Genomic DNA, 22,301 nt, shown 5'->3' with positions numbered 1-22,301 from the left:
CTTTGCATTTGGTTATTTGAAACACAGACACGCGAACCTGCTGAGGCCTGGCCTGTTGTTCTAGAGCAAACTTCATAAGTCCCATCAGGCACAACACCTAAAAAACAAAGACACATTTGAGCTTTATCGACCATGATCAAATTTTATTGGACCAACAATAGACATGAATGACGGTTACTCACAGGCATTCATAACCAGGTCGCCTCTGATCTCTGGTTTCCAGTCATCCCAAGTTGTCTCAAAGCCTTCAGCAAATCGAATGCAGAAGTTCTTAAAGTGGCCTTTGCTAACAAGAGACTCAGAGGAGCAGGCTGTTATCAGTGTGCTCTCAATGGTCAGCACCAGTGCCGAACCATTGTCCACATCTATACAGTGATTGACCTAAAAATACCGCAAAAAGAGGAAGAAAGCTATTAACATCAATCATTCCTACCATTAAGAGTATTGAGAAGTAAGCAGTGTTTTCCGGTGAGCACATATCACCGGTGTGGCGCTGGTAATTGGCAGACAGATGCCCAGGTCATTGACAGTGAGCTGGAGGAAGAGAGTACTGAAGGCCTGCGCGCTGGTCTGCTGTATGGCTGGAAGTTTATCCACCACCTCTTTGGTGGCCATATGAATGTCTGAGTTAAGAGCCAAGCGTTGTTCCTTCCAGTTATCATAGGCAGCCTTATAATTCAACCAGAACAGCACAGCTACAACACACAAATACACAATTATAAACCTAGAAACATCAAACAACATCCAAAAACTCACAACCCTCGGACTGACCTCGGTCAAAAGCCACTGGTTGTGCAAAAACGATTGGACGGTTGAGAGTAATCAGGACCGCCTCTTTATCAGTACAGCCACTGATCTCTTCCTGTAGAGCGTTACGCAAGCCGATTCGAGTGCGGAAGTACGCCACCTGGTGGAAATCTGACCCGGCCTCCTCATACACCTGCAAGAGACAACGACAAATAGGTGGTATCATGCCGATTGAAGTAAATCTGATTTGCTGACTTGTGCACCAGAACGTACTTGATGTTTGACGATTTGGCCCAAAGCAAGGTTGAGATCAACCTGACACTTGCCAAACAGCTTCAAGTAATTACTTCCTGTGGGCGAGGTCTTACATTGAACCCGATTGGATAGTTCGAGCTCAATGCAACCCGTCTCGAAGCGCACCGCCCTCATGGAGGGTGTGGTGGCTGTCATTTGAATGCCCTGCAATACAGAAAAACACATTCCACTACAAAGTCTTGTTCACGTTTAAGAATAAAAACACAATTTAGGACGTATATACCTTAAATGTCAGGTTAATAGAATACAAAAGGATTTTAGGTTTGTCTCCATCTGTTGATATATCGTGTTCATTCCAAAGAGGGATCGGCTGTTCAACTCCTACAGAAACACAGGACACACAAATTGTCTGCATGAAAATTATGATGATGATCGAATCAGAAAAACAGAGATTAAGACTGTCAGAAAAATAGGTGGAAGAAGATCTCGGGGAAATCATTAAAAAATAAAAATGGTTTTGTTAAGCTCTGCTCTTTTGATCAAAGCGACTTGCTCTTGTTAGTCATAGTGAAGCACTGAGGAGAAATTAAAATAAACACTATACTATAGACAGAAGATGAAAAACAATCTTAAAGGGACAGTTCACCCAAAAATTCTGTTTCATTTACACACCCTCAAGTTGTTCCAAATCAATATGTCTTTATTCTGATAAACACAGAGAAAGATATTTGGAAGAATGCTTATCACCAAACAGTTCTTGGCCACCATTGACTACCACAGTAGGGAAAACTACAGTGGTAGTGCCCCAAAACTGTTTACTTTCCTACATTCTTCAAAATATCTTCATTTAGGATTCACAGAACAAAGTAACACATTAAGCATTTTTTCCTACGATGGCAGTCAACGATGGCCCAGAACTGTTTGGTTATTAGCATACTTCTTTTACTGTGTTCATACAGAATTCGAACAACTCGAATTTATTTTTGGGTGAACGGCAAAAATTCAATTTGAACTATTTTTAAGTACCACATTTGGTGCTAAAAATCAACTTCGTAGAAAATAAATAGTTTTAAAAATGTTAACTATGAACTATCTAAAATGCACGCTCGTTTTTCTTGCTGTCCTGATTTGGACTGTTTTCTGTGACATCATACCTGACACTTTTTGGATGACCTCATTGACCTCCTTCATAAAGACCTTCTGCAGGAACACCAGGTGGTTGAGCAAATCTGTGGTCAAGTTGTGTTCGAAAGAGCCAATCTGAAAATCCAAAGCAAAAAAATCCAAAAAGCTCACTACAAACAAAACTATGCACAAGCAATGCCACAGGCTTCGTATTTGAGAGATAAAAACCCAGCATTTATAATTTAACAGTGAAAGGTCAATGGCATACCTCGGCTACACATCGCAGGTAGTTTCCCTGCAGGTAGCTGTTGTATCCAGGAGCCCAGGCTGTGTCGCTGTGGCCCTCGTGCTCCTGTATGATGTATTGTCCTGACATTGTGACGGGAGGCAGTGTCAGGCTGGCTGTGGGGGGCATGGCTGTCACATCCACAGGAGAAACCTTCGACTGGAAACAGAGCTTATGATTGGGCAGCTCAAAAGTGAAACGTGTTTGAGCACCTGTGAGGGAGACACGACATTAACCAGTTAAAATTGTCCAGCTGGATTTTTTACTCTCCCCGTCCTGTGTGAGGGAATTATGGGTACCTGTCATTCCATGACTCTTCATTCGGCCCATCTTGTATTCAGCTTTCAGAGAGGGCAACAGAGCTGCACCAATAGTGATCCCATCCAGCATAGCGCTGAACTTCAACACGATTGGTTTCTTTTCCAGCCCTTCAGGGAGCTGAGGAAACTCATTGGCCTCCACCGGAGTTTGATTGACACTCACTTCCGGGTGCTGTGGAGTGGGCGTGTCTACTCGGTTGGGAGGTGGGCTGATATAAAAAGATCGATAATTAATGTCACATCAAAATTTAATAAGAACTTGACAAGAGAAAGTGTCTCACATGTTGGACGGCTGCCGAATAAGGTCTGATATTTGTTTAGAGAGCTGGTGGGAGCTTCGGACCATCATGCTGTGCAGGGTTGCGGGGTGTTGTGGGATGTTTATGAAGATGGCGCCCACTTTAAATACTGCAGCGTTGTTGGTCTTCAGCCCACGCTGAGCGCTATATAAAGCCTGGGACTTTGCGATGTTACACTTCACCACCGTCCTAAAAAACACAAACAGACACTCAGCCAAAGCCTACAATAATGTTTGTGAATGAAATGTGACTTGGGTGAAGTGGCTGAAAATATGGCTGAAAAAAAGGACGTTCAAGATGTGGGAACAGCAAACAGAGATCTAGATGGATTATTAGATAAGAAAGGCAAGAATAAGTATGAGCCCGAGTAGGCACGTCCAGTTCGGATGTTTACTCCCAGTTAAGGGGGATATATGGTCAAGAAACTCCAAATATTTGTGAAAAAACCCGCCCAATGGGAAATAGGGCATAGAGGTGCAAGGTACCAGGCATTGCCACCTTGGAGTCCCTGTGAACCAGAAGTTGTGATTGTTTTTACTTCTGTATTCGGACACATTTCCGCGTGAAAAGTCATTTTAAAGGAGAAAATTAGTGGGCGTGGCTTGCGTTTTTCATTGCGAAATTAGAACTTATTGGATGTGTAAAAACAGCTGTCAATCGCATCGAGAATAAAAGTCTGTGTTAACATAATATATGTCTGTGTTCTGTGCATATTATTACATACTGTACACATACATGCACTATTTAAAAAAAAAAAAAAAAAAAGAAAGAAATATATAAAATTTTAAATTGTGGTAAATCTAAATACCTCATAGCGTTTCGAACAGGAGGGGGAGGGGTGGAGTGACAAAGTATTAGTATAGATTTCACTGCCTGGACCTTTAAATGTAAGTAAAATGTCTACTTTATGGCTAAAACTCGTTTTTTGGAGATTTAAACTTTATAATGTTATTGTCATTCAGTGTAACACAATATTTGTGTGCAAATTCAAACAACATGCTTATTATTACTTGTAGATATTATAATATATAAAAGAATAAGGGAGCATATTACATTTTATTGTGCTTTGAAGGAGTAAAAAATCTTATTGACAAATGGGCAAAACCTAGGATAGTGGCACATTTAAATTACAAAAAGTAGGGTGGGGTGAAAGCAATTAGTCTTTTAATACGTCATAAATAGATTTTTGTTGTAAATATGTCTGACAATATTGTTACATTAAATTGTTAACTAATTTTAGTGGGCGTCTTCTGTAAATCAGGGATAAATGTTTTTTTTTGCTCAGAAAAACAAAAATGCAATTAAATTAAATGAAAAACTTTTTCTATTTTTTACTGAACAACAACAATTTAAAGCAGTATCACCCTTATTTTTTTTATGCCTAAACCCTTTTCGTCTTTGAGCCACATGTATGTGTATGTTTTTGCACTTATAAATACAAAATAAATATGCACAGTACACGGACATATATTATGTAAATAACACAAACTTCTATTCTTGATGCGATTCATCGTTTGGCAGCCCGAGAAAGACTATCACATCATGAGTATGTTAAGATTGAAGATGATACCTGAAGATGATAAAAAAGCGTTTTGATGCAACAGAAGGTCGAAAAAAGTTAAAATAGCGATGGAAGGAACTTGAGAGGGACTGTGATATACAGATGTTATGAGATGTTTTTAATGGTTATGGAGGACAAAACAGGGTTACTGAGCAAAATCGGACATACAGGAACTCCTGCTTCGTTGTGCTGGTAGGTGAGGTTGGAAAATCCTCGAGTCTGCCAACGGATAAGGCAGACAAAAAGACGACAGAAAGAAAAAGAGAGAGAGAAAATGGAAGGTAACGTGGGAATTTGCCCACAGAGAAAGGATTTCATAACATGTTATACATTTGTAGAAATACATATCTACAATGTACATTTAAGAAAATAATTGTTGATTAAAACCAAAGAGCGGGCATGACAACTTTGTCGCTTTCTTGTACCAGCTCTAAAATATAAAACAGGGCATGAGCGAGTTTGTTGCAATAAATTCTGGGAACATGAATCAGCGACAGATACATTCAACAAGTTCTTGCAATTTGGCAAAAACAAAGTAACTGAGGCAACACAATTTTGCTGCCTACTTTTAGGAACAGCCTTTCCATCAAGGATCCTTCAAAGACCTTTAAAAAGCAGTCTAGGTAGACAGCTCACTCGGATTTGAAACACAGCAAGAGTTTAAACATTACAGGAGATACTGACTGTATGTCTGGTGTGACTCCTTCCAGAAGCACAATGTTCACACAGCCAATGTGAGCCGAGGCGCATGTCTCCGTCATCTTCTGATGGAGTATATCTGCAGGAAAACATAGTCAACATGGTTTTTGTGAGCCTGCAGGATGTTTGAGGTGTGTTAAACGCCACCTAAATTACCTTTCATTTTCTCTTTTAGAGTAAAACTGCCATGTATTTTCTTAAGCTCCGCCTCCATGGTCAGTCCTCCAATGTCGGCTTCCAAGTGCGTGCGGTTGACCATTCCAACGCCGAACACGATAAGCGTGACGTGCTGCGGCTCAGAGCTTACCAAGCTACGTCTACGACCCAGACGACTGGGCGGCGTCTCACCTTCAGATTCAAACACCAATCGACATGGAGGATCTGCAGGGCTCCGCCCACCTTCTGCAAAGCCCAAATTAAAACACAGAAACTTAATAATGCACCAACACCCAAAAATCAACCTAAACAACCTTAGAGGTCCAACCTGAGACCGCATTTTCCTGATTCTTTTCCAGGATGCCTGTGGGATCCGATATGAGCGAGTAGAAATTCAACAGCTTGTACATATTCTGCCAGCACTCGGCCGACGGCTCGCTCTGTTCCGACACTGTGATGGAGTCCGAGTCGTCCATCTGAATGGTCATGTGATCCGCCACGTCCCGTGAACCTTTGCGTGACACTTTCGATGTCCTCCGCTCCGACCGCCCCAGCGTGCCCCGGCCACGAGGCTCTCGATTCCTGGTCAGCGTGTCGAACCCCGGGCCCACCCCGGTCCGCTTGGTCTTCTGGGTGCCCAACCGAGAGGCTCCGTTCAGACTCCCTCGAGAGCTGCGGCTGAAATCGGACGAGCGGAATTCATGGTACGGCCTCGCCTTAGTGGGCGTGGGGGAGGAGGAGCCGGCCGTGTAGCGGTTGAGTTTGATGTCGGTCTGTGTGGCTTTGATGTCATCTATCATGGTGCTGAATTGATGGATGAGGCGGACCAGGGCCATATCCACGTGTTGACGGATGGCCTGACAGGCGAGGGTGAAATGGCAGTGAACGCTGGCCTGCGGTCGACGGCTCAGCTCGTGGAAAGACAGCGCGCTGGCGGAGGGAGGGGTGGACATGCACTTTTCCAGGATGACGGCATTCAGGCTGAACGTCTCGATCATCAAAGCGGGTTTGAAATCGAGAGGGGGAAGATTCAATATGCTTTGCCTGAAATACACATATTCGCCAAGATGAGGTGAGAACTGTTTCGTGAACTTGTGGGGTCAGAAAACGTTAAGCTAAGCTTTACCTGAGTTTGTTCTTTCTCTCTTTGGTGGTGTCAGAGTCGACGATGTCGGCTCTCAAACACTCAAGAGTGCCGCTGAAAGACAGATGCTCTCCAAAATACATCTTATAACTGAGAGGAGGGGCATCCTGGGGCTGAATACCAATGTAACTCAACAACGGCTTAAACACCACCTATAAAGTCAAACACACGACACAAACAGTGCGGACACATAAATAAATGAGCTTGACTGTAAAAAACCGTCAGAGCACGATGAGTTAATGTATTGATGATGTGTGTACCTGCGCGTCGGCCAGCTGCACGGCTGCAGGGCAGAGGTTCATTTCATCCGGCTCAAGCATGTCTTCCTGGCTTGTGCTGTTCTGCGAGTGTGTGTGTTGAGAGTGCGTGTCCAGCGTGTTCTGATCACTCGACAGTACGGTGTTAAAATCAGATGCGGAAGGAATTGTAGGAAGCACTCCTGCGAGAATGAAGAGATAAAAGCACACCATCTATAAGCCTCCTTAAAGAACTATTTTTTTTTTTTAACAACAGTGTGATTTAATGTCTATACAACGGAAATCAACGGGTTTGGTGATCAACAAACACGCTCACCTCCAGTCTGCAGGCTGTTGTGTTGGGAGCGATTGAGGGGAGAGTCTTGAGCGTTGTTGCCTGTGCGATTGCCGACAGCGTTGGACATCCAGTTGTAGAGGCTGACTGAAAATGGCTCAGAGAGTAAAGGGTGCTCCGTCAGCATGTCTGTACCAACACTGTTTCCTGCATACAAGACAATGTTTTGTGATGCTGAAATAGTGGGTGAGATTTAGCATCATTCTCTCACGTTTCGTGTCTCGGCGCTACACGCCCTTTGACATATTTGGGGCAGAGAAACAATAATACAAAGGAGAAAATTGTAACTTAAAGAATAGGATTAATCATTCCTTAATATACGGCTCTGTCACCGGCAAAACGCAATTTTCTGCACATTTTCGCCCGACTTATATTAAATTGCGAAAAGCACTAAACTCCAGCAAGTCGTGTACCTGTGCGTGTAAGGGAGGTGCTCTTCGCTGCCGTTTGTTCGCTCGCTCGAAGTGGTGTGGCGTCGAGCAAATTGTGCAGACTGTGAATGCTTCCTGTTAAGTAGCTAAGCAACGATTCCTTGCGAGGACTGTGATTGGACTGCAGCCCTGGACGGCTGACGTGCGCGGGCGAATCGGCTGCTGTATCTCCGCTTGTGTAGCTCAGGGACTGGTAAGGGTGGGAACCCTAAAAACGTGAAGATTTAAGTTTTAGACACGACTAACTAGCAATTGAGGAATCGAGATATAGCTCCAATGTTTCATGAAATTACTGAAACAAAATGGTCTTTGTTTAACCAACACACTGCACAAACCTTAATCCGAAGAGCCGACTCGCTGTGTGTGTGCGATTTAGACAGTTTTCGCATGATCTCAGCACCAGTCACAGGTGCACAGTTTCCTGCAGGAGCGGGACGGCTACTTACTCCTTCTAACAGCATGGTGTGTTCACTTACTGTACCTAAAAATAACACAAAACTAGTTTCCCCTCAGAATCTGGTGTGTGTTCAGTAAACTATTAAAATGTGAATGATAATTACCCGCATCAAATTCAAACTCCGCTCCATCAGCGCTGGTGTCGCTCTGCAGGGCAGTGCCACAGTCGGGCTCCTGTGTCGGCTCGGGCTCAATGGGCTCACTGGGCTCTGGCTCTTTGGGCTTAGGAATTTGATTGGGTCGTGGCAGACCGACCGCCTTAAACCCCTGAGTGACCACGATAAATTTCATCCACTGACGAGCAAGTGCCACCAAACCTTTCCTCAGGGTCACCAGAGCAGGTAGTCCATCATTCTAGAGAGATCAGGTAAAAAGTAAAAACATTAGCTTAAGATTACAGAGCGTTAGCAAGTAAACACTGAATGCACTTTAAGTTCCTTAAGATTTTACATTTATGCATTTGGCAGACCCTTTTATCCAAAGCAACTTACATTGCATTTTACACATTGTATCTGAATATGTGCAATGCCCAGGGATCGAACCCATGACCTTGTCGTTGCTTACGCCACGCTCTAACCAGTGGGCCAAAGTAAAGCTAAATGATATCCATACAGTCTTACCATGGTGGCATCTTCGATGACGCTATAATCGGCCTGCTGCAGATAGCGGTGCAGAATATTACACAGCAAACAGGACGGGTTCTCGTGAAGATATCTGGCTCGCTTTGTAACACGGTTGTACTTGCTCCGAAACGGAATATGAATACTCTTTTTCTGTTGGATTAAAACACATAAACACACATTGAACCCACAACTCTGCTGAAGGTCCAGGTTATCTGATAATGTGATATATGTGATCATGTCTGACCTCCAGGGCCTCGGTCATTATGCAGCCCATGACTGCACACACACGCAGCGTTGACTCCATGTCTAGTTTCTCCAGGGAGGATTTCAGCTGGTCAATGGGTACCAGCCACGCACCAACGGCAGGGGTGGCAGTGCTCAGGAGATTCAGCTGCCTGGAGACACAATCAACATGGATGGATGGATTATAATATAATGGAACTAATAATATATACTGATTATATTACATTCATACGTATTATAAATTATTGATTATTTTAAAGTGTACATAAGATTTTGTGCATATATGTGTGTACCTAGACATAGCAGGAGCGTGAGAGCGAATGTTGGTTGGGGCAGCAAAACTGAACCAGATTTCCTTTATAGTCAGTTTCATACTGCTGGAGTCAGGAGGCGGAGGCAACAGAGGCAGGTCCTTTTTGAGGTCATCAGACTCCACCCCCTCATCCTGCACATATAGCCGTGAATAAAAACAAGGTCAAAATCTAAATGAAAACTTGAAATAAAAACTTGTTTAATATAAAAGAAAAAGCTATCAGAACCTGTTCATCAGAGTCAGAGTTGTTGGGTTCGGAGGCAGGGCTTTGTGCATCATTGGGCAGATTGTCGTCAGAGACGTCGGTGCTGTAGCCACTTCCTGTCTGAGAACCACTAGAGCCGTTCGATTTAGAGACTCCATCCTTAACGCCACTGTCAACCCCACCCATGACCCCAAACGCACTGTAAAGCACTGCTCCCGACTGCCGCCCACCTGTGAATGAAAGAGAGACATACATTCATGATTCTTCAAACATGTTTAATGCGATCTAAAATGAAACAGGATGCGTGTATATTGTAATGCTGTACCTTTGACAGTGAGGTTCTCAATTCCACATTCAAACATAATCCATCCCCATTTCTCAGCACTGGCCACAGAGCGAGAGAGGTCAGGGGTGTGTTCTGGCACACGCTCAGTGGAGATGGAAGGCTCGGTTTCGTCCACCAAAACAAAGTCGTCAGTTTCCTCTAAACTGAAGAGGACCTTGGACTTTTCAAACGGAATGGCAGTGATGGCACAAGCACCAAGATCTGAAACAAACAGGTATAAATAATATGACACTTTACAGTTTAGACACGATAAAGTCTTGATAATCTTTTAAAAATAATAATCAATAATGAAATGTTTATTATGCCCGTGTAAATGTACCTGAAAAGTCAAGGCCGCGTAGTTGACTGTGTATGCGGTGAATGTTGAGTCTGGCTGCAATCTCTTTGCCTTTCTCTATGCCAGCATTAGATCGGAGAGAACCACTGGACTGGGGAGCCATTTTAGAGGCGGATGAGAACTTCTCCATCATAGCAGATGGTTTCTCTGTGTCCTCCACTATACCCCTAAAATCACACATTAATATAGTCAGTATTGTTTAAACTATGAATCCTTATTTTCAATTACACAATCACTGTGATGTTTATACCTCAGTTGGGTTTCACAACATATTGACAACTATTTCATTATCTAGGCCTTTAAATTATGTATTATTTGTTATATCACCTACTGGCCAAAACGAAAATCATAAGTTGCTGGCCAAAATTTCTGTATTGGTGCATTCCCATCAAAGAGAGAAGAGTTTGGAGAGAAGTGTGAATTACCTATTCATGCGCAGCTGAGTTGCAATCCGGTCAAAGCACAAGGCCACGAGAGACACATGTGTGACACTCTTATTTGAGGGTGTACCTTCTTCTATGGATGCTTGAAGCACACACAGATTCACCTATAAACACACACAGATTCATTTAAAATCAGACACATTCACCTAAAACACAAATTCTCCTAGAAGTGAACACACAGATACGCATAGATACATACACATAGATTCACATAGAAACACACACAGATTCACCTAGAAAAAAATACACAAATTCACACAGATTCACCTAGAAACAAACACACAGATCCACCCAGAAACAAATACACATATTCACATAGAAACACACACAGATTAACCTTGAAACAAATACACAGATCCACCCAGAAACAAATACACATATTCACATAGAAACACACACAGATTCACCTTGAAACAAACACACAGATCCACCCAGAAACAAATACACATATTCACATAGAAACACACACAGATTCACCTTGAAACACATACGCAAATTCACAAAGATTCAACTAGAAACAAACACACAGATCCACCCAGAAACAAATACACATATTCACATAGAAACACACACAGATTCACCTTGAAACAAATACACAGATTCACACAGATTCACCTAGAAACAAACACACAGATCTACCCAGAAACAAATACACATATTCACATAGAAACACACACAGATTCACCTTGAAACAAATACACAGATCCACCCAGAAACAAATACACATATTCACATAGAAACACACACAGATTCACCTTGAAACAAATACACAGATCCACCCAGAAACAAATACACATATTCACATAGAAACACACACAGATTCACCTTGAAACAAATACACAAATTCACACAGATTCAACTAGAAACAAACACACAGATCCACCCAGAAACAAATACACATATTCACATAGAAACACACACAGATTCACCTTGAAACAAATACACAGATTCACACAGATTCACCTAGAAACAAACACACAGATCTACCCAGAAACAAATACACAGATTCACACAGATTCACCTAGAAACAAACACACAGATCTACCCAGAAACAAATACACAGATTCACCTAGAAACAAACACACACACACACACACACACACAGATTCACCTAGAAACAAATACACATATCCACCCAAAACAAATACACACATTCACATTGAAACACACACACAGTTTCTCCCAGAAGCAAATACACATATCCACCCAAAAAAAATTACACACATTCACATTGAAACACACACACAGATTCTCCCAGAAGCAAATACACATATCCACCCAGAAAGAAAAAAAACACACATTCACATTGAAACACACACACATATTCATCTGGAAACACAAACACATATTCACCTAGAAACACACAAAAAGATTCACCTAGAAACACGCACAGATTCACACAGATTCACCTGCAAATATACACAGAATCACCTAGTAACACACAAATGGATTCACCAACAAACACAAATAAACCTCAGCAGGAAAAACATAAACAAATTCATCTACAAACACATACAATTCACCGACAAATGCACTTGCAGATTCATACAAATTCTCATACAAACCCTCACACACAGATTCACTCACAAACACACACAGTCACATATAAACAACTTTCTTTTTTCTTTTTTTACACAAGCACACAAATATTTTCAATCACACACACAGAACCACACAAACAGAAGTACCTTCGGGATGGTGACATTAGCCTGTAAACCCTTTATCTTCACGTTGTCAGGTTTGACTGACAGGTCAGTTTGTCCATGAGGCATGCCCAGTGAGCCGGGGGTGGTGCCTTCCGTCTTGGATATTTTGTGCTCTGATTTTGCTGCACTCTGGTAAACACAACATTCATCACAATCACGTGAATGTTACAAAGCACCGTCACGTCAAGTCATCCTGTTATTGATCACTTACAGACTCAGAGACAGTGGATTTGCTGATCTGATACACTTCATTCAGCACTTTCCCATGCAGGTCGTCCAGAATTGATGCTGGGTGGCGAACACTGGCAAAATGAACCATGGACTCTATGTACCTGGAGCAGACAACAGAGATGCATTTCACACTGCCATTTATTAAAGGGGTCATATGACACGGCTAAAACAAATATTATCTTTTGATTTAGATGTAATGCAATGTGTATACACGATTCACTGTATTTTCCCTATACGTGCATGTTTGTATCTCCTCTTTGTCCCGCCTCTCCGAAACGCGCAATTTTTTTTCAAATCTTATCGCTCTGAAAAGTGAGGTGTGCTATGATTGGCCAGGTAACCAGTGCGTAGTGATTGAACGAATACTGCAAGCGTGGGACAGAAATGTAACGCCTCTCACCATATTTGGAATATCAGGTTTCAAAGCAATTGTACTGACAGGTACGCCCACTTTACTTGGGTATGCGGTTACCACAATTACCACAAACTGACGTAGATTTGTGGGGGTGTGGTTACACAAGGCGTTTCAGGCAGGTCTGGGTGAGCATTAGCTTTAAGATATAATGCACCTTTTGTTCCGACACTTGCAATTTAATGTGTCTAATACATGCACGGCCAAATTCTAACACACCAAAGACACGTATTCGCACCATATGACCACTTTAATGTGTGTGGTGGGAGAGATGTGACATTGGCACGCCCACAGACTGCCTACAGTAGCCTAGCTACAATATTACTGACCTGTCTAAAGCTTCAGCTACTAAAGGAGTCAGGACCACATCGACTGCCCCTTTGAATTCTACGATGGCTGTGGTTCTCGTTTGGGCAAGAGGCTGATCGACGGTCCAGTCTTCCATTACTGTGTCTTCATCCGTGTTTTCTATCACCCGCTTGTCCAGGGGTTTGTAAGGTGTGCTGCAAATAAACCCAGCGTATGCTTACAATGTAAATCTTGCATGATGTTAAACCAACCACTTTATTATGATGTCTAATACCTGTTTATATCTGCCCTGAGCTGTACTCCTCTTTCCAGTAGAGAGCTGGCAGACAGACCCGCCTTCACCATCTGTAAAAGAGTAAAAATGCCTTAAAAACATTTTACTCAGTACTGATACATGTGTTTATTTGTAATATAACCTAACCTTAAAAGAAGGGACGGACAACTGGTCAAACGTGACGGAGCTTTCCTCACTCGTGGGTGTGTCAAGGTCAAGTGGACGATGCAATGATGACTTGGACGTTCTCTTATTGGTTGGCTGCTTTATACCCCAGTTCGACACGTGATAATGCGCGAGGTAATTTTGGTAACAAGCCATTAAATGTGGTTGTGTAGTCAGAAGTCCCGCCTCCCCCTTCTCTGTTTCAATAGAACCCTCCTCCTCTAATCCGAGCGCTGAGACGAATGAGGCTTGGGAGGTGTGGCTAGGCAATTGAGGTGGGCGGCTCTCAGCGATTGACAGAGGTCCCTCCACGCTATGGTATATAGAAGTCCGGCTACGTTCCGTGTAGGGTTGACCCTGTTGTCTCCGCCTGCGTTTCCTCCCCGGATAAGTACCTGGCCCTTCATCGCTACTGATTGGTTCGAACTCCTCATTGGCGCTAAAGTAAGCTTCGCTGTCGGCCACGGACATGGAGGAATCGACTGAACGATACTGATGGAACGTGCTAGAGTCAGCTGACGGAGTGAAGGGGAAAGATCCGTAGCTTCTTCTCTGCCTGGGCGAGTCCAGAACATTTTCATCGCTGCGGGAAACCTCGCTGCTAAACTGCACACCAGCAGGAGGCGCGGCTTTCTCTATGAAGACGGCGGCCGATAGGCTCTTGGTGCTGCCGAGGCGAGCCGATTGGATGGAGGTCTTGCGTTTGAGAGGAGAACGGAGCGGAGAGCGTAAAGGTGTTCCATCAGTTACAGGTCCGTCTGTGGTTACGTTCACTAATCTGTAAATATATGACAAAGTAGTAAAGTAGACTTGATTACACTTAGGCAAATATTATTATCACACAAGAGTCTGGAATTTTGCTTAATAATAAAAAGATTTCTTATAGATAAATGTTTAATATTAGTAAAAATAATAAATCTTTTTGTTTAAATATAATATTATTTATAATATTACTTACTATTATATTATTACCGCAATAATACATTTTTTTTATTATATTATACTTTAATTATTAAAAAATATATGTAATCAAGAACCAAATTATTTGTAAAATACTTAATATTCAAGAAAAACATTTTCAGACTCACTCTGGAGAAGGGGAAGGAGACTCTCCAGCCAATAGAGGCAGGGCAGCACTGGAGGATGAGTTTTCCTCTGACGAGGAGGCGGAGCTATGAGACCGCTGAGGTACGTGCAGACTGAGGTGCTGGCCACGTTTCTCCATGTCCAGCACTGGAGCAGGAGAACATGTGTCTCTCCGAATACTAACACCCTTTCCTGCATGTGGACCAGTTAGCGATCACATAAATGATACAGCAACCAATCACCATAAACATTGCACACTGTACCACTCAACATTCAAAATAATTACCCTCAGAGATTTTAGGAGTTTCCTTAGTGACAATCCATTCTCCTGGATGCAATATTGACTGGCCATAGGACATGTCACTCTCAGTGCTAACGCCGGAAAAGGCGGAGCTTGAAGAGGGTATGTTTTCCTCGAGGCGGAAGAAATCCAGGCCCCCAAGTGAGCCACCGAAAAAGCGGCAACCGCCAAGACACCCACAGCGGTTACGGCTTCTCTTGTATTTCTCTTCCGGCCAAAGGAACCAAAGTCTAACAGACACCATATGAACACTTATTAATATCCTCTTCACATCTTCAACACCCGCATAATAGTGAATACTCTTAAATGAAACAAATACACAAACCTCTTTGTTTTCATGTCATGAAGCTCCAGGAATTGCCTCTGGACCTCATATTTGGCTGGATGGTCAGCAGCCAACGCAACATCGGCAGTGATAAGGTTAAAGGTCACAGAACCGGCTTCCAGCCAATGAGAGCGCCGGAGGAGGGGAGGAGGCAGGCCAAGCCTAACTACTTCCTGTTGCTCGATGAACTGAGCAATCACAACATCCTGCAGAACGGCACTGATACCTTCACCGACCGCAGCTGTGTGCAGGTTACACGTGGCCAACCGCAATGCTCCGGTCTGATAATCAGAATTTAACTCTATTAGTGCGGTTTACTTAAATTCTCTCATCATTTATTCACCCTCTTGTCGTTTAATGAACACATATTTTCGCAAACGCAGAAGAAGATATTTTGAGAAATGTCTCTGTGCTTTTGTGTCCACACACTTGAAGTCAATTGGGTCCAATGTTGTTTGGTAAGCAACATCCTCCAAAAGATCTTCTTTTGTGTTCCGCAGAAGAAACAAAGCCAAACAGGTTTAAAATGACATGAGGGTGAGTAAATGATGACAGATTTTTGGGTGAACTATCCCTTTAAGCATCAACAATTAGTAAAACAAAGTCTAAACAAATCTGACTGCTGTTACCAACCATAATGTTGGCAGCACATCCATGTTCAACAATGAAAACCTGGATTCCATCCACTGTCAATCGAGTCATGGTGTACTTTAGATCCTCTGACGTCCGACAGGGTCCAGGCAGGCCTGCAAACTACACATGCACACTCGATCAGTTGTTGGCGGCACCAAAACATTTTCTCTGGGCTGACATCAAAACATAGCACACGGCATTTCTAATCTACCTTAGCATCACAGACTCTGCGATCAACTCCGTGTTGGCAGGTGACAGTAGGTTTTGGCTGATCTAGCTGGAAATCTCGCGACAGCACATGGAAAACAAAGCTCTCGCCCCATTCCAGAAGGGAGGCACACTACAAAACGAATATTAGCAGTTTATTGAAACACATTGATGGAGTATTTTAGTATTTTCTCTTTCACATTGGTGATGTCATACTCATACGTATGTTTTGTCATGTCCGGAAAAATAAATCGGTCACCTGTGGCACAGTAACTCTTCCCGTAAGAGCTCCGGCCTGGACATCAATGAGCCAAGCATATTCAAGCGTGTCACTGCCCCCCGGTAGACCCTCTGCCGAGAACATGGCGTGGGCTCTCATCTGCAACCCCGAGAGGCTCAGATGCCCGTCTCGCAACACAGCGTCGACCGTAGGCCGCTACACATGCGAACGAGAATAAATTACATACCACGCTGAACTCCAGCACCTCCAACAGAAATGAGGTTACTTCCTCCTACCTGATAGTTGTCGCTGACGAACACATGCATAGGCGAGAGAACGAGCTGTAACATGGTCTCTTTATAGCCTTTTTTCATCTCAAAACACAGACGCTCCAGAAAGCCGGTGGGACCCTCCGGGCCATCACTACTGCGGTGCTGTGGACACCACAAATATGTGAGATTTCAACTAGATTTGAGCTGTCTGGAGGAAACATCAGCGTTCACAAGGAGCAAACAGAGTTAAAGGTACATCTAAGTTCATTTTTAGGCTGTGGTTCTGGGTAAATGAAATCAAAGTGGTTTTGATGCTGTAAAGGGACTCACAAGAATCAACACAATAAATCAAAAAGCAGTCATTGTACTGTAGAGGTGGCTATAAATGGTTAACTGTACGCGTGTATGCAAACAACACATAATTACAATAAGAAGAATACATTACAAGGTTATCTGAACTGTGGCACTTACCGTCGGAAGTCGTCCGTGAACCTTGTGCAAGTTGATGAGAACGGTGATCTCCCAGGGGCGTAGGGAGAGAGGGTTGGGTGTGTCTTTACGGTCCTTATCTTCTAAGCCCATCCCGGTCCAATCAGACATCAAGGGACAGGGGTTTAGCACAGGGGTGGACAGAGACTCCTCAAAGTCTGTGTACATGTCATCCTCCCCGAAATAATTTTCCTGTACAGATATGCACCCCAACAATTGTTTTAATAAACTGCAAACCCCCCCAAACCTTCTGACATTGTTTTTTTTAATTATTTAATTCAATTATTATTAACTTATTAATGATGTGTGATCAGTGAGCTTTCCACAAAAAAAGATGGCAATTTAAATGAAAAGATCAAATGTAATGCTAAATTTGGTAATGCGTACTTTAACGACCAACTATTATTATAATATGTAGGAAAGCTATAATAAAAATTAAATATGAATTAACAAATGTATAAAGGTGTATGTGTACCTTGATGGACATCAATGCTCTGAGCAGAGGACCATAGAGTGTTAGGTGAGAGTCTGGGCTCAGCTCCATCTCCACATGTAATCGGTCTGGGGGCAGAAGGCTGGGGTCTGAGGAAACTCTAGGAGGAGGAGGAGGAGGAGGTGTAGGTGGAACAAGTACTGGAAGTCGCAGTGCTGATAACATGGATTCCTCGATTTCTGACACTGTGGAGAGATATTGTGCAACAAACATCAATGAAAGGACAGATATCTGCTTACAATTTAGAGTTACAAACGTAAGCACAAAAAGGCCGGATTCTTAATCGTGTCTAGCAAATCAAAGGTGCCAACAACAAGAAAAATTCTTTCAATGCACAATGAACTTACTTGAACAAACACTTGAAAATGCTGAAAAACTATACTGTTATTTCAAGATCTAATTTTAAAAGGATAGTTTAACCAAAAATATAAAAATTCTGTCATCATTTACTTCATAAAAAAGAATGCTTGTAACCAAACAGTTCTTGGACCCCAGTGGCTACTGTAGCAGGAAAATTACAATAGCAGTCAAAGGTGCCATGGAACGGTTTGATTTCCTTCATTCTTCAAAGTATCTTCTTTTGTAAAGTTAAAATGTATAAAGCTATTTTTACTACAATGCATTATTATCATTTAAGTTTATTTGAAAGGGACCATGTACAATTATAATGTAATTAATGTTTCCATATCATGCATTGTACCGTATTTAGCCAAATGGCTAGTTTCAATCCGCAGTTCCCCGGCAGGCAAACGTAAATTTAAAACACACATGTACATATGAAGAGCTCGTTTCCCAAACGCAATAAATGACAAATAAATAAAAAAAATGAGTTTGTCATGCCATTTTGCTGTGTACAAAACCTATTCACTGCTCCATCAATGTTTCATGTCAAATCGCTATATTTCCTTGTTTAAAATGTACTGCAAGATGAAGTTTATTTCCAAAACGCTATAAATCCCGAAACTGTTTTTAGCCTAAATGCAATATGTCCTCTCGACCAATCAGAATTCGCTCGTTAGTGGTATTTGTATGTGTTATTTCTAAATTATTTATTGTATGTGGTGTAAAATATTGAAACATGAAATTTAAAATCTTTATTTTATTTTACTATTTAGTTTGTTACTATTTACTTTAATTGGCTGTTATTTATTTCATGCCTTTGCATTTATTTGATTTATATTAATTTATAGTATGAGTCCCTGATGTCATATGTTTCATGTTCTCTTGTTTGTTTGGTTTAAAAAAGAAATAAACCAACATTTTTTTGAAAAAAAAAGGATGGATTTGTAGCGTTTTGAAAAAAAAATGTTGTTTCATTTAACAATCATTGTTTAACATGTTCAGACTCAGCCAACAGACCATTTTAACAGGATACATTGAATATTAACTAAATGTATGGGTCTAGGTAAGAAAATGTCATTTTCATGAAAACTATTAAAATGGATTTATAGCGTTTTGGAAAAGAGCTCTCCATATACAGAACATCTACTAAAAACACAACCCAGGGTTGTTTATCAAAACAAAGAATGTATACAGATTTGAAAACTCAAGGGTGAGTAAATGAAGACAGAATTTTATTTTTTAGGGGGAATAATCACTTTAACAAATAAAACCTTGTTGTAAAGTATTATTTTATCTTCACCTAATTCAACATATTCAATGAAAGTGTTAATTCATTGTTTAATATATAACCATTAATTAATAAAGCAGTACATATGTCTGTTCGTATATAAGAATTGTATTATTTTTCATTGTTTATAGTTACACACTTACATGACTGTTTGAGCTGCTGGTCAGATTTCTGAGGGTAGATGGGATGCCAGGTGTAGTCTATTATCAACATGAAGTTTGGCACGCTCCAGCAGTCCACCCAGCCAGCCCTAAAAAACAAACACACGTTACTCCAAAGTGAGAGAAAGCAGAAGAGGGAGAGACATAAAGAAAGCTTGCTCCCTCACTCAGACTGAGTCATGTTCCTCCAGCGAGGTTTGCTGTTTTTAGAAGGAGCTCCTTGTGCTTCTGGAGGCACGTTGGCGTCTGGTGGGCTCTTGCAGTGCTGGTAATCTTTCGTGAGGGTGAGCAGTGGGTACCGGGAGGGGTGACAGTCGGGTAGACACAAGCGCATGTCCGTGTCTTCAGCCTGGATGAGAGATCAGTTGAATAGACCATATGATTTCATGACACAAATTCTTAAAGGCACAGTTCATCCAAAAATGAAAATTCTGTCTTCAAGTTATGAGAAAAGGAAAAGTAATGATTGCTAAACAAAGCACCAGAAAGTACATTTGTAGTCTATACAGCACTGTTCCACAGATGTAAAAAAAGTCATGCAGGTTTGGAACAAAGTGAGGGTGAGTAAAGAAGGCAGAATTTTTAGTTCCGAGAGAACAACATCTTTAATGCCTTATCACACACATTGTTCGGCACCACAGACATGTGTGTGTAAATATTTGCAGGTGTACACTCACTTTAAGACAGAATCGTGTGTTACAGGTGGTCGGGACAAAATCGTGAAATGGCAAAGTGAAGTCAATATTCAGCGTTTCCCCACAGGCACCGATATATACTACAGACAAAACGTATTAGCTGGGATTAATATTCTGCAAAAATCATCCATTTCTCTCAACTTCTTCTCAATCCTCTCTCTCTCCTACCGTTCTCCTGCTGTTTGGTGGAACAGTCGATCCAGTTGTGCTGATTGCCGGCCCAGATCATCTCAAACTGGTGAAAGAGGATCTTAAACTTCCACGAATATGGAACGAATGAGTAGATGTCGGGTTCACTATCACTCGCCCAGTCCTGGATTAGATCTACAGATCAGATGAATATGAGGTCAGCTGGTGGACAGCCTTCGGCAGATGGTGAATTACAGGTGAGAGAGAGAGATGTTACCTGTGAAGAAGTTCTTTTGTGCATAGATGAAGTGATACGTGGCTTTGTACACCTCGATTTCACACTGCCAGGACTGGGGCATGTTCCAGACACGCGGATAACTGCCGATTACATGGAACTGAATGGGTGACAAACAGATAAACGGAAACATCAGTCACGAGAGAGGACAAGCAACCGGCTGTTTATTTTTAAAGTGTTTATTTTTGGGATAAATCAAGGAGGCAGCCCGAACTGTTTTGTGTTTGGGTTTCTAACGTGTCTTTAGATGGTGGGATTTTAGAGAGAAAGCAAAAACGGTCTAGTCTGATTCAGTTTCGGAGGAAGCTGGAAAAAATGAGATTAAGATGCAGTAGTTTTAAATATTAAGAGTAATTACTAATTACGTTCACAATGTATGGCTTGCATCATTTGTTTTAAGCGCAGCTTCACAGCTCTGTGTTGACTGTTAGACTGTCAGCACAATAAAGCCCTCTAAAGATGTTATGAACTATAAAAAAAAGTGCTGCGTGGGTGATTTTCAGTGAAATGGAAAAGCATCTTGTACTGTACCATGCAATGTTTGTGAGATTAAAAAGATTACGTCTGCAAATTCATATTTTGTAATACATTTAAAGCTCTCAACAATACATTTCAAGATAATTACTGTCAGACTTCAAATCTCCCGATGCAAGCAAGGTTTTGTTATCCATTATCTGTTTTTATTGTGACTATGATTTTTGTGCAATAAAGCTTTAGTTATTAACCATATTTATTGCTGAATATAGGTCTGTTAGTTTTTTTAATGGTATATATAAACATGACCTCATCAGGGTTTGCTGAACATGATCGTAAACCAGGCCTTTCTCTACATGACCTGTGAAACCTACTCCCCCCTGCTCCCAGTTTATGGGTGATTCTCAAAAAATCATGGTTTAAAAACGAAAACATGATTTTCTAAAAACACACACATCAACAAATTTCATTTAATTTGTTAAAAACTAGGTGTGACATGTGTAAAAGCGTTCATTTTAAAACTTTTACAGAGTTTCACACATTTAACAAAAAAATCTTCCAATTAAAAAAATACTCTTTAAAACTGTCAATCCCTTAGCAATCCCAAAGCGAAGACATGTTGCCTAAGCAAACTTTGTATTAATCACAATGCATATTTTAAAAGACTATTTTACATCTAATTTTTTTATGTGGATGACTACCTATAGCGGTCATAGGAATGAAAAAAGTTGTGTACACAGGTAAGCTTTTAATTAACCTGATAGCATTTGAAAGGTACTGATAGGTGTGCTTCTTCAAATAAAATCAAACTTTTATTTAAATATCTTTTTTGTGTGTAAACATTCATTTTAAAATGTTGCGGAGGGTGACAATATCAGTCATGGACTCCATTCCTTTCCATTATTTCTTCGTTTTTAATATGTGACCCTTGACAACAGAACCACCCTTCTGGGTCAATTTTTCGAAATTGACATTTTTATATCATCTGAAAGCTGAATAATTAAGCTTACTATTGATGTACGAGTTGTTAACGATATATAAAATATATGGCGGAGACACAGACGTTTATAACTCTGGAATCTGAGGGTGCTAAAAAACTAAACATCGCTATAAAGTTGTCCATCAGAGGTGCTGTAGCAGGCCAACCACTAACAAAAAAATGTTTTTAAGTTAGGAAATTTACTAAATATCTTCATGGAACATGATCTGTACTC

The 22,301-nt window shown here is 41.4% G+C and overlaps 1 protein-coding gene across 3 annotated transcripts in view; it reads right to left on the bottom strand.

Moving 5' to 3' along the window:
* kiaa1109 (KIAA1109 ortholog) overlaps window positions 1-22,301 on the bottom strand; it is a 52,897-nt gene that overhangs the window by 18,371 nt on the left and 12,225 nt on the right. For 2 of the 3 annotated variants that reach the window (XM_056760088.1, XM_056760090.1), the window contains exons 14-59: window positions 20,596-20,713; window positions 20,358-20,513; window positions 20,172-20,269; window positions 19,662-19,843; window positions 19,477-19,583; window positions 17,686-17,888; window positions 17,193-17,402; window positions 16,746-16,883; window positions 16,489-16,665; window positions 16,234-16,362; window positions 16,023-16,142; window positions 15,390-15,670; window positions 15,050-15,294; window positions 14,766-14,955; window positions 13,660-14,455; window positions 13,513-13,583; window positions 13,259-13,432; window positions 12,498-12,618; window positions 12,269-12,415; window positions 10,563-10,684; window positions 10,120-10,304; window positions 9,780-10,001; window positions 9,476-9,684; window positions 9,230-9,381; window positions 8,938-9,088; window positions 8,691-8,843; window positions 8,175-8,424; window positions 7,950-8,095; window positions 7,597-7,822; window positions 7,166-7,330; window positions 6,853-7,031; window positions 6,575-6,744; window positions 5,777-6,492; window positions 5,449-5,694; window positions 5,278-5,371; window positions 4,762-4,812; window positions 3,015-3,221; window positions 2,713-2,942; window positions 2,396-2,625; window positions 2,157-2,262; window positions 1,286-1,383; window positions 1,021-1,206; window positions 772-940; window positions 484-695; window positions 183-381; window positions 38-97 (exon numbers count right to left, since the gene is read on the bottom strand). In XM_056760088.1, coding sequence (XP_056616066.1) covers window positions 38-97; window positions 183-381; window positions 484-695; window positions 772-940; window positions 1,021-1,206; window positions 1,286-1,383; window positions 2,157-2,262; window positions 2,396-2,625; window positions 2,713-2,942; window positions 3,015-3,221; window positions 4,762-4,812; window positions 5,278-5,371; window positions 5,449-5,694; window positions 5,777-6,492; window positions 6,575-6,744; window positions 6,853-7,031; window positions 7,166-7,330; window positions 7,597-7,822; window positions 7,950-8,095; window positions 8,175-8,424; window positions 8,691-8,843; window positions 8,938-9,088; window positions 9,230-9,381; window positions 9,476-9,684; window positions 9,780-10,001; window positions 10,120-10,304; window positions 10,563-10,684; window positions 12,269-12,415; window positions 12,498-12,618; window positions 13,259-13,432; window positions 13,513-13,583; window positions 13,660-14,455; window positions 14,766-14,955; window positions 15,050-15,294; window positions 15,390-15,670; window positions 16,023-16,142; window positions 16,234-16,362; window positions 16,489-16,665; window positions 16,746-16,883; window positions 17,193-17,402; window positions 17,686-17,888; window positions 19,477-19,583; window positions 19,662-19,843; window positions 20,172-20,269; window positions 20,358-20,513; window positions 20,596-20,713 — 8,797 coding nt within the window. The remainder of the gene's footprint in view (window positions 1-37; window positions 98-182; window positions 382-483; window positions 696-771; window positions 941-1,020; window positions 1,207-1,285; window positions 1,384-2,156; window positions 2,263-2,395; window positions 2,626-2,712; window positions 2,943-3,014; window positions 3,222-4,761; window positions 4,813-5,277; window positions 5,372-5,448; window positions 5,695-5,776; window positions 6,493-6,574; window positions 6,745-6,852; window positions 7,032-7,165; window positions 7,331-7,596; window positions 7,823-7,949; window positions 8,096-8,174; window positions 8,425-8,690; window positions 8,844-8,937; window positions 9,089-9,229; window positions 9,382-9,475; window positions 9,685-9,779; window positions 10,002-10,119; window positions 10,305-10,562; window positions 10,685-12,268; window positions 12,416-12,497; window positions 12,619-13,258; window positions 13,433-13,512; window positions 13,584-13,659; window positions 14,456-14,765; window positions 14,956-15,049; window positions 15,295-15,389; window positions 15,671-16,022; window positions 16,143-16,233; window positions 16,363-16,488; window positions 16,666-16,745; window positions 16,884-17,192; window positions 17,403-17,685; window positions 17,889-19,476; window positions 19,584-19,661; window positions 19,844-20,171; window positions 20,270-20,357; window positions 20,514-20,595; window positions 20,714-22,301) is intronic. The other variant, XM_056760089.1, reaches the window with a different exon arrangement.

Source organism: Triplophysa dalaica, chromosome 11, assembly GCF_015846415.1.
Source record: "Triplophysa dalaica isolate WHDGS20190420 chromosome 11, ASM1584641v1, whole genome shotgun sequence".
Taxonomy (NCBI): domain Eukaryota; kingdom Metazoa; phylum Chordata; class Actinopteri; order Cypriniformes; family Nemacheilidae; genus Triplophysa; species Triplophysa dalaica.
Note: the sequence above shows the minus strand (reverse complement) of the source record. Positions and strands in the feature narration are given on the sequence as shown.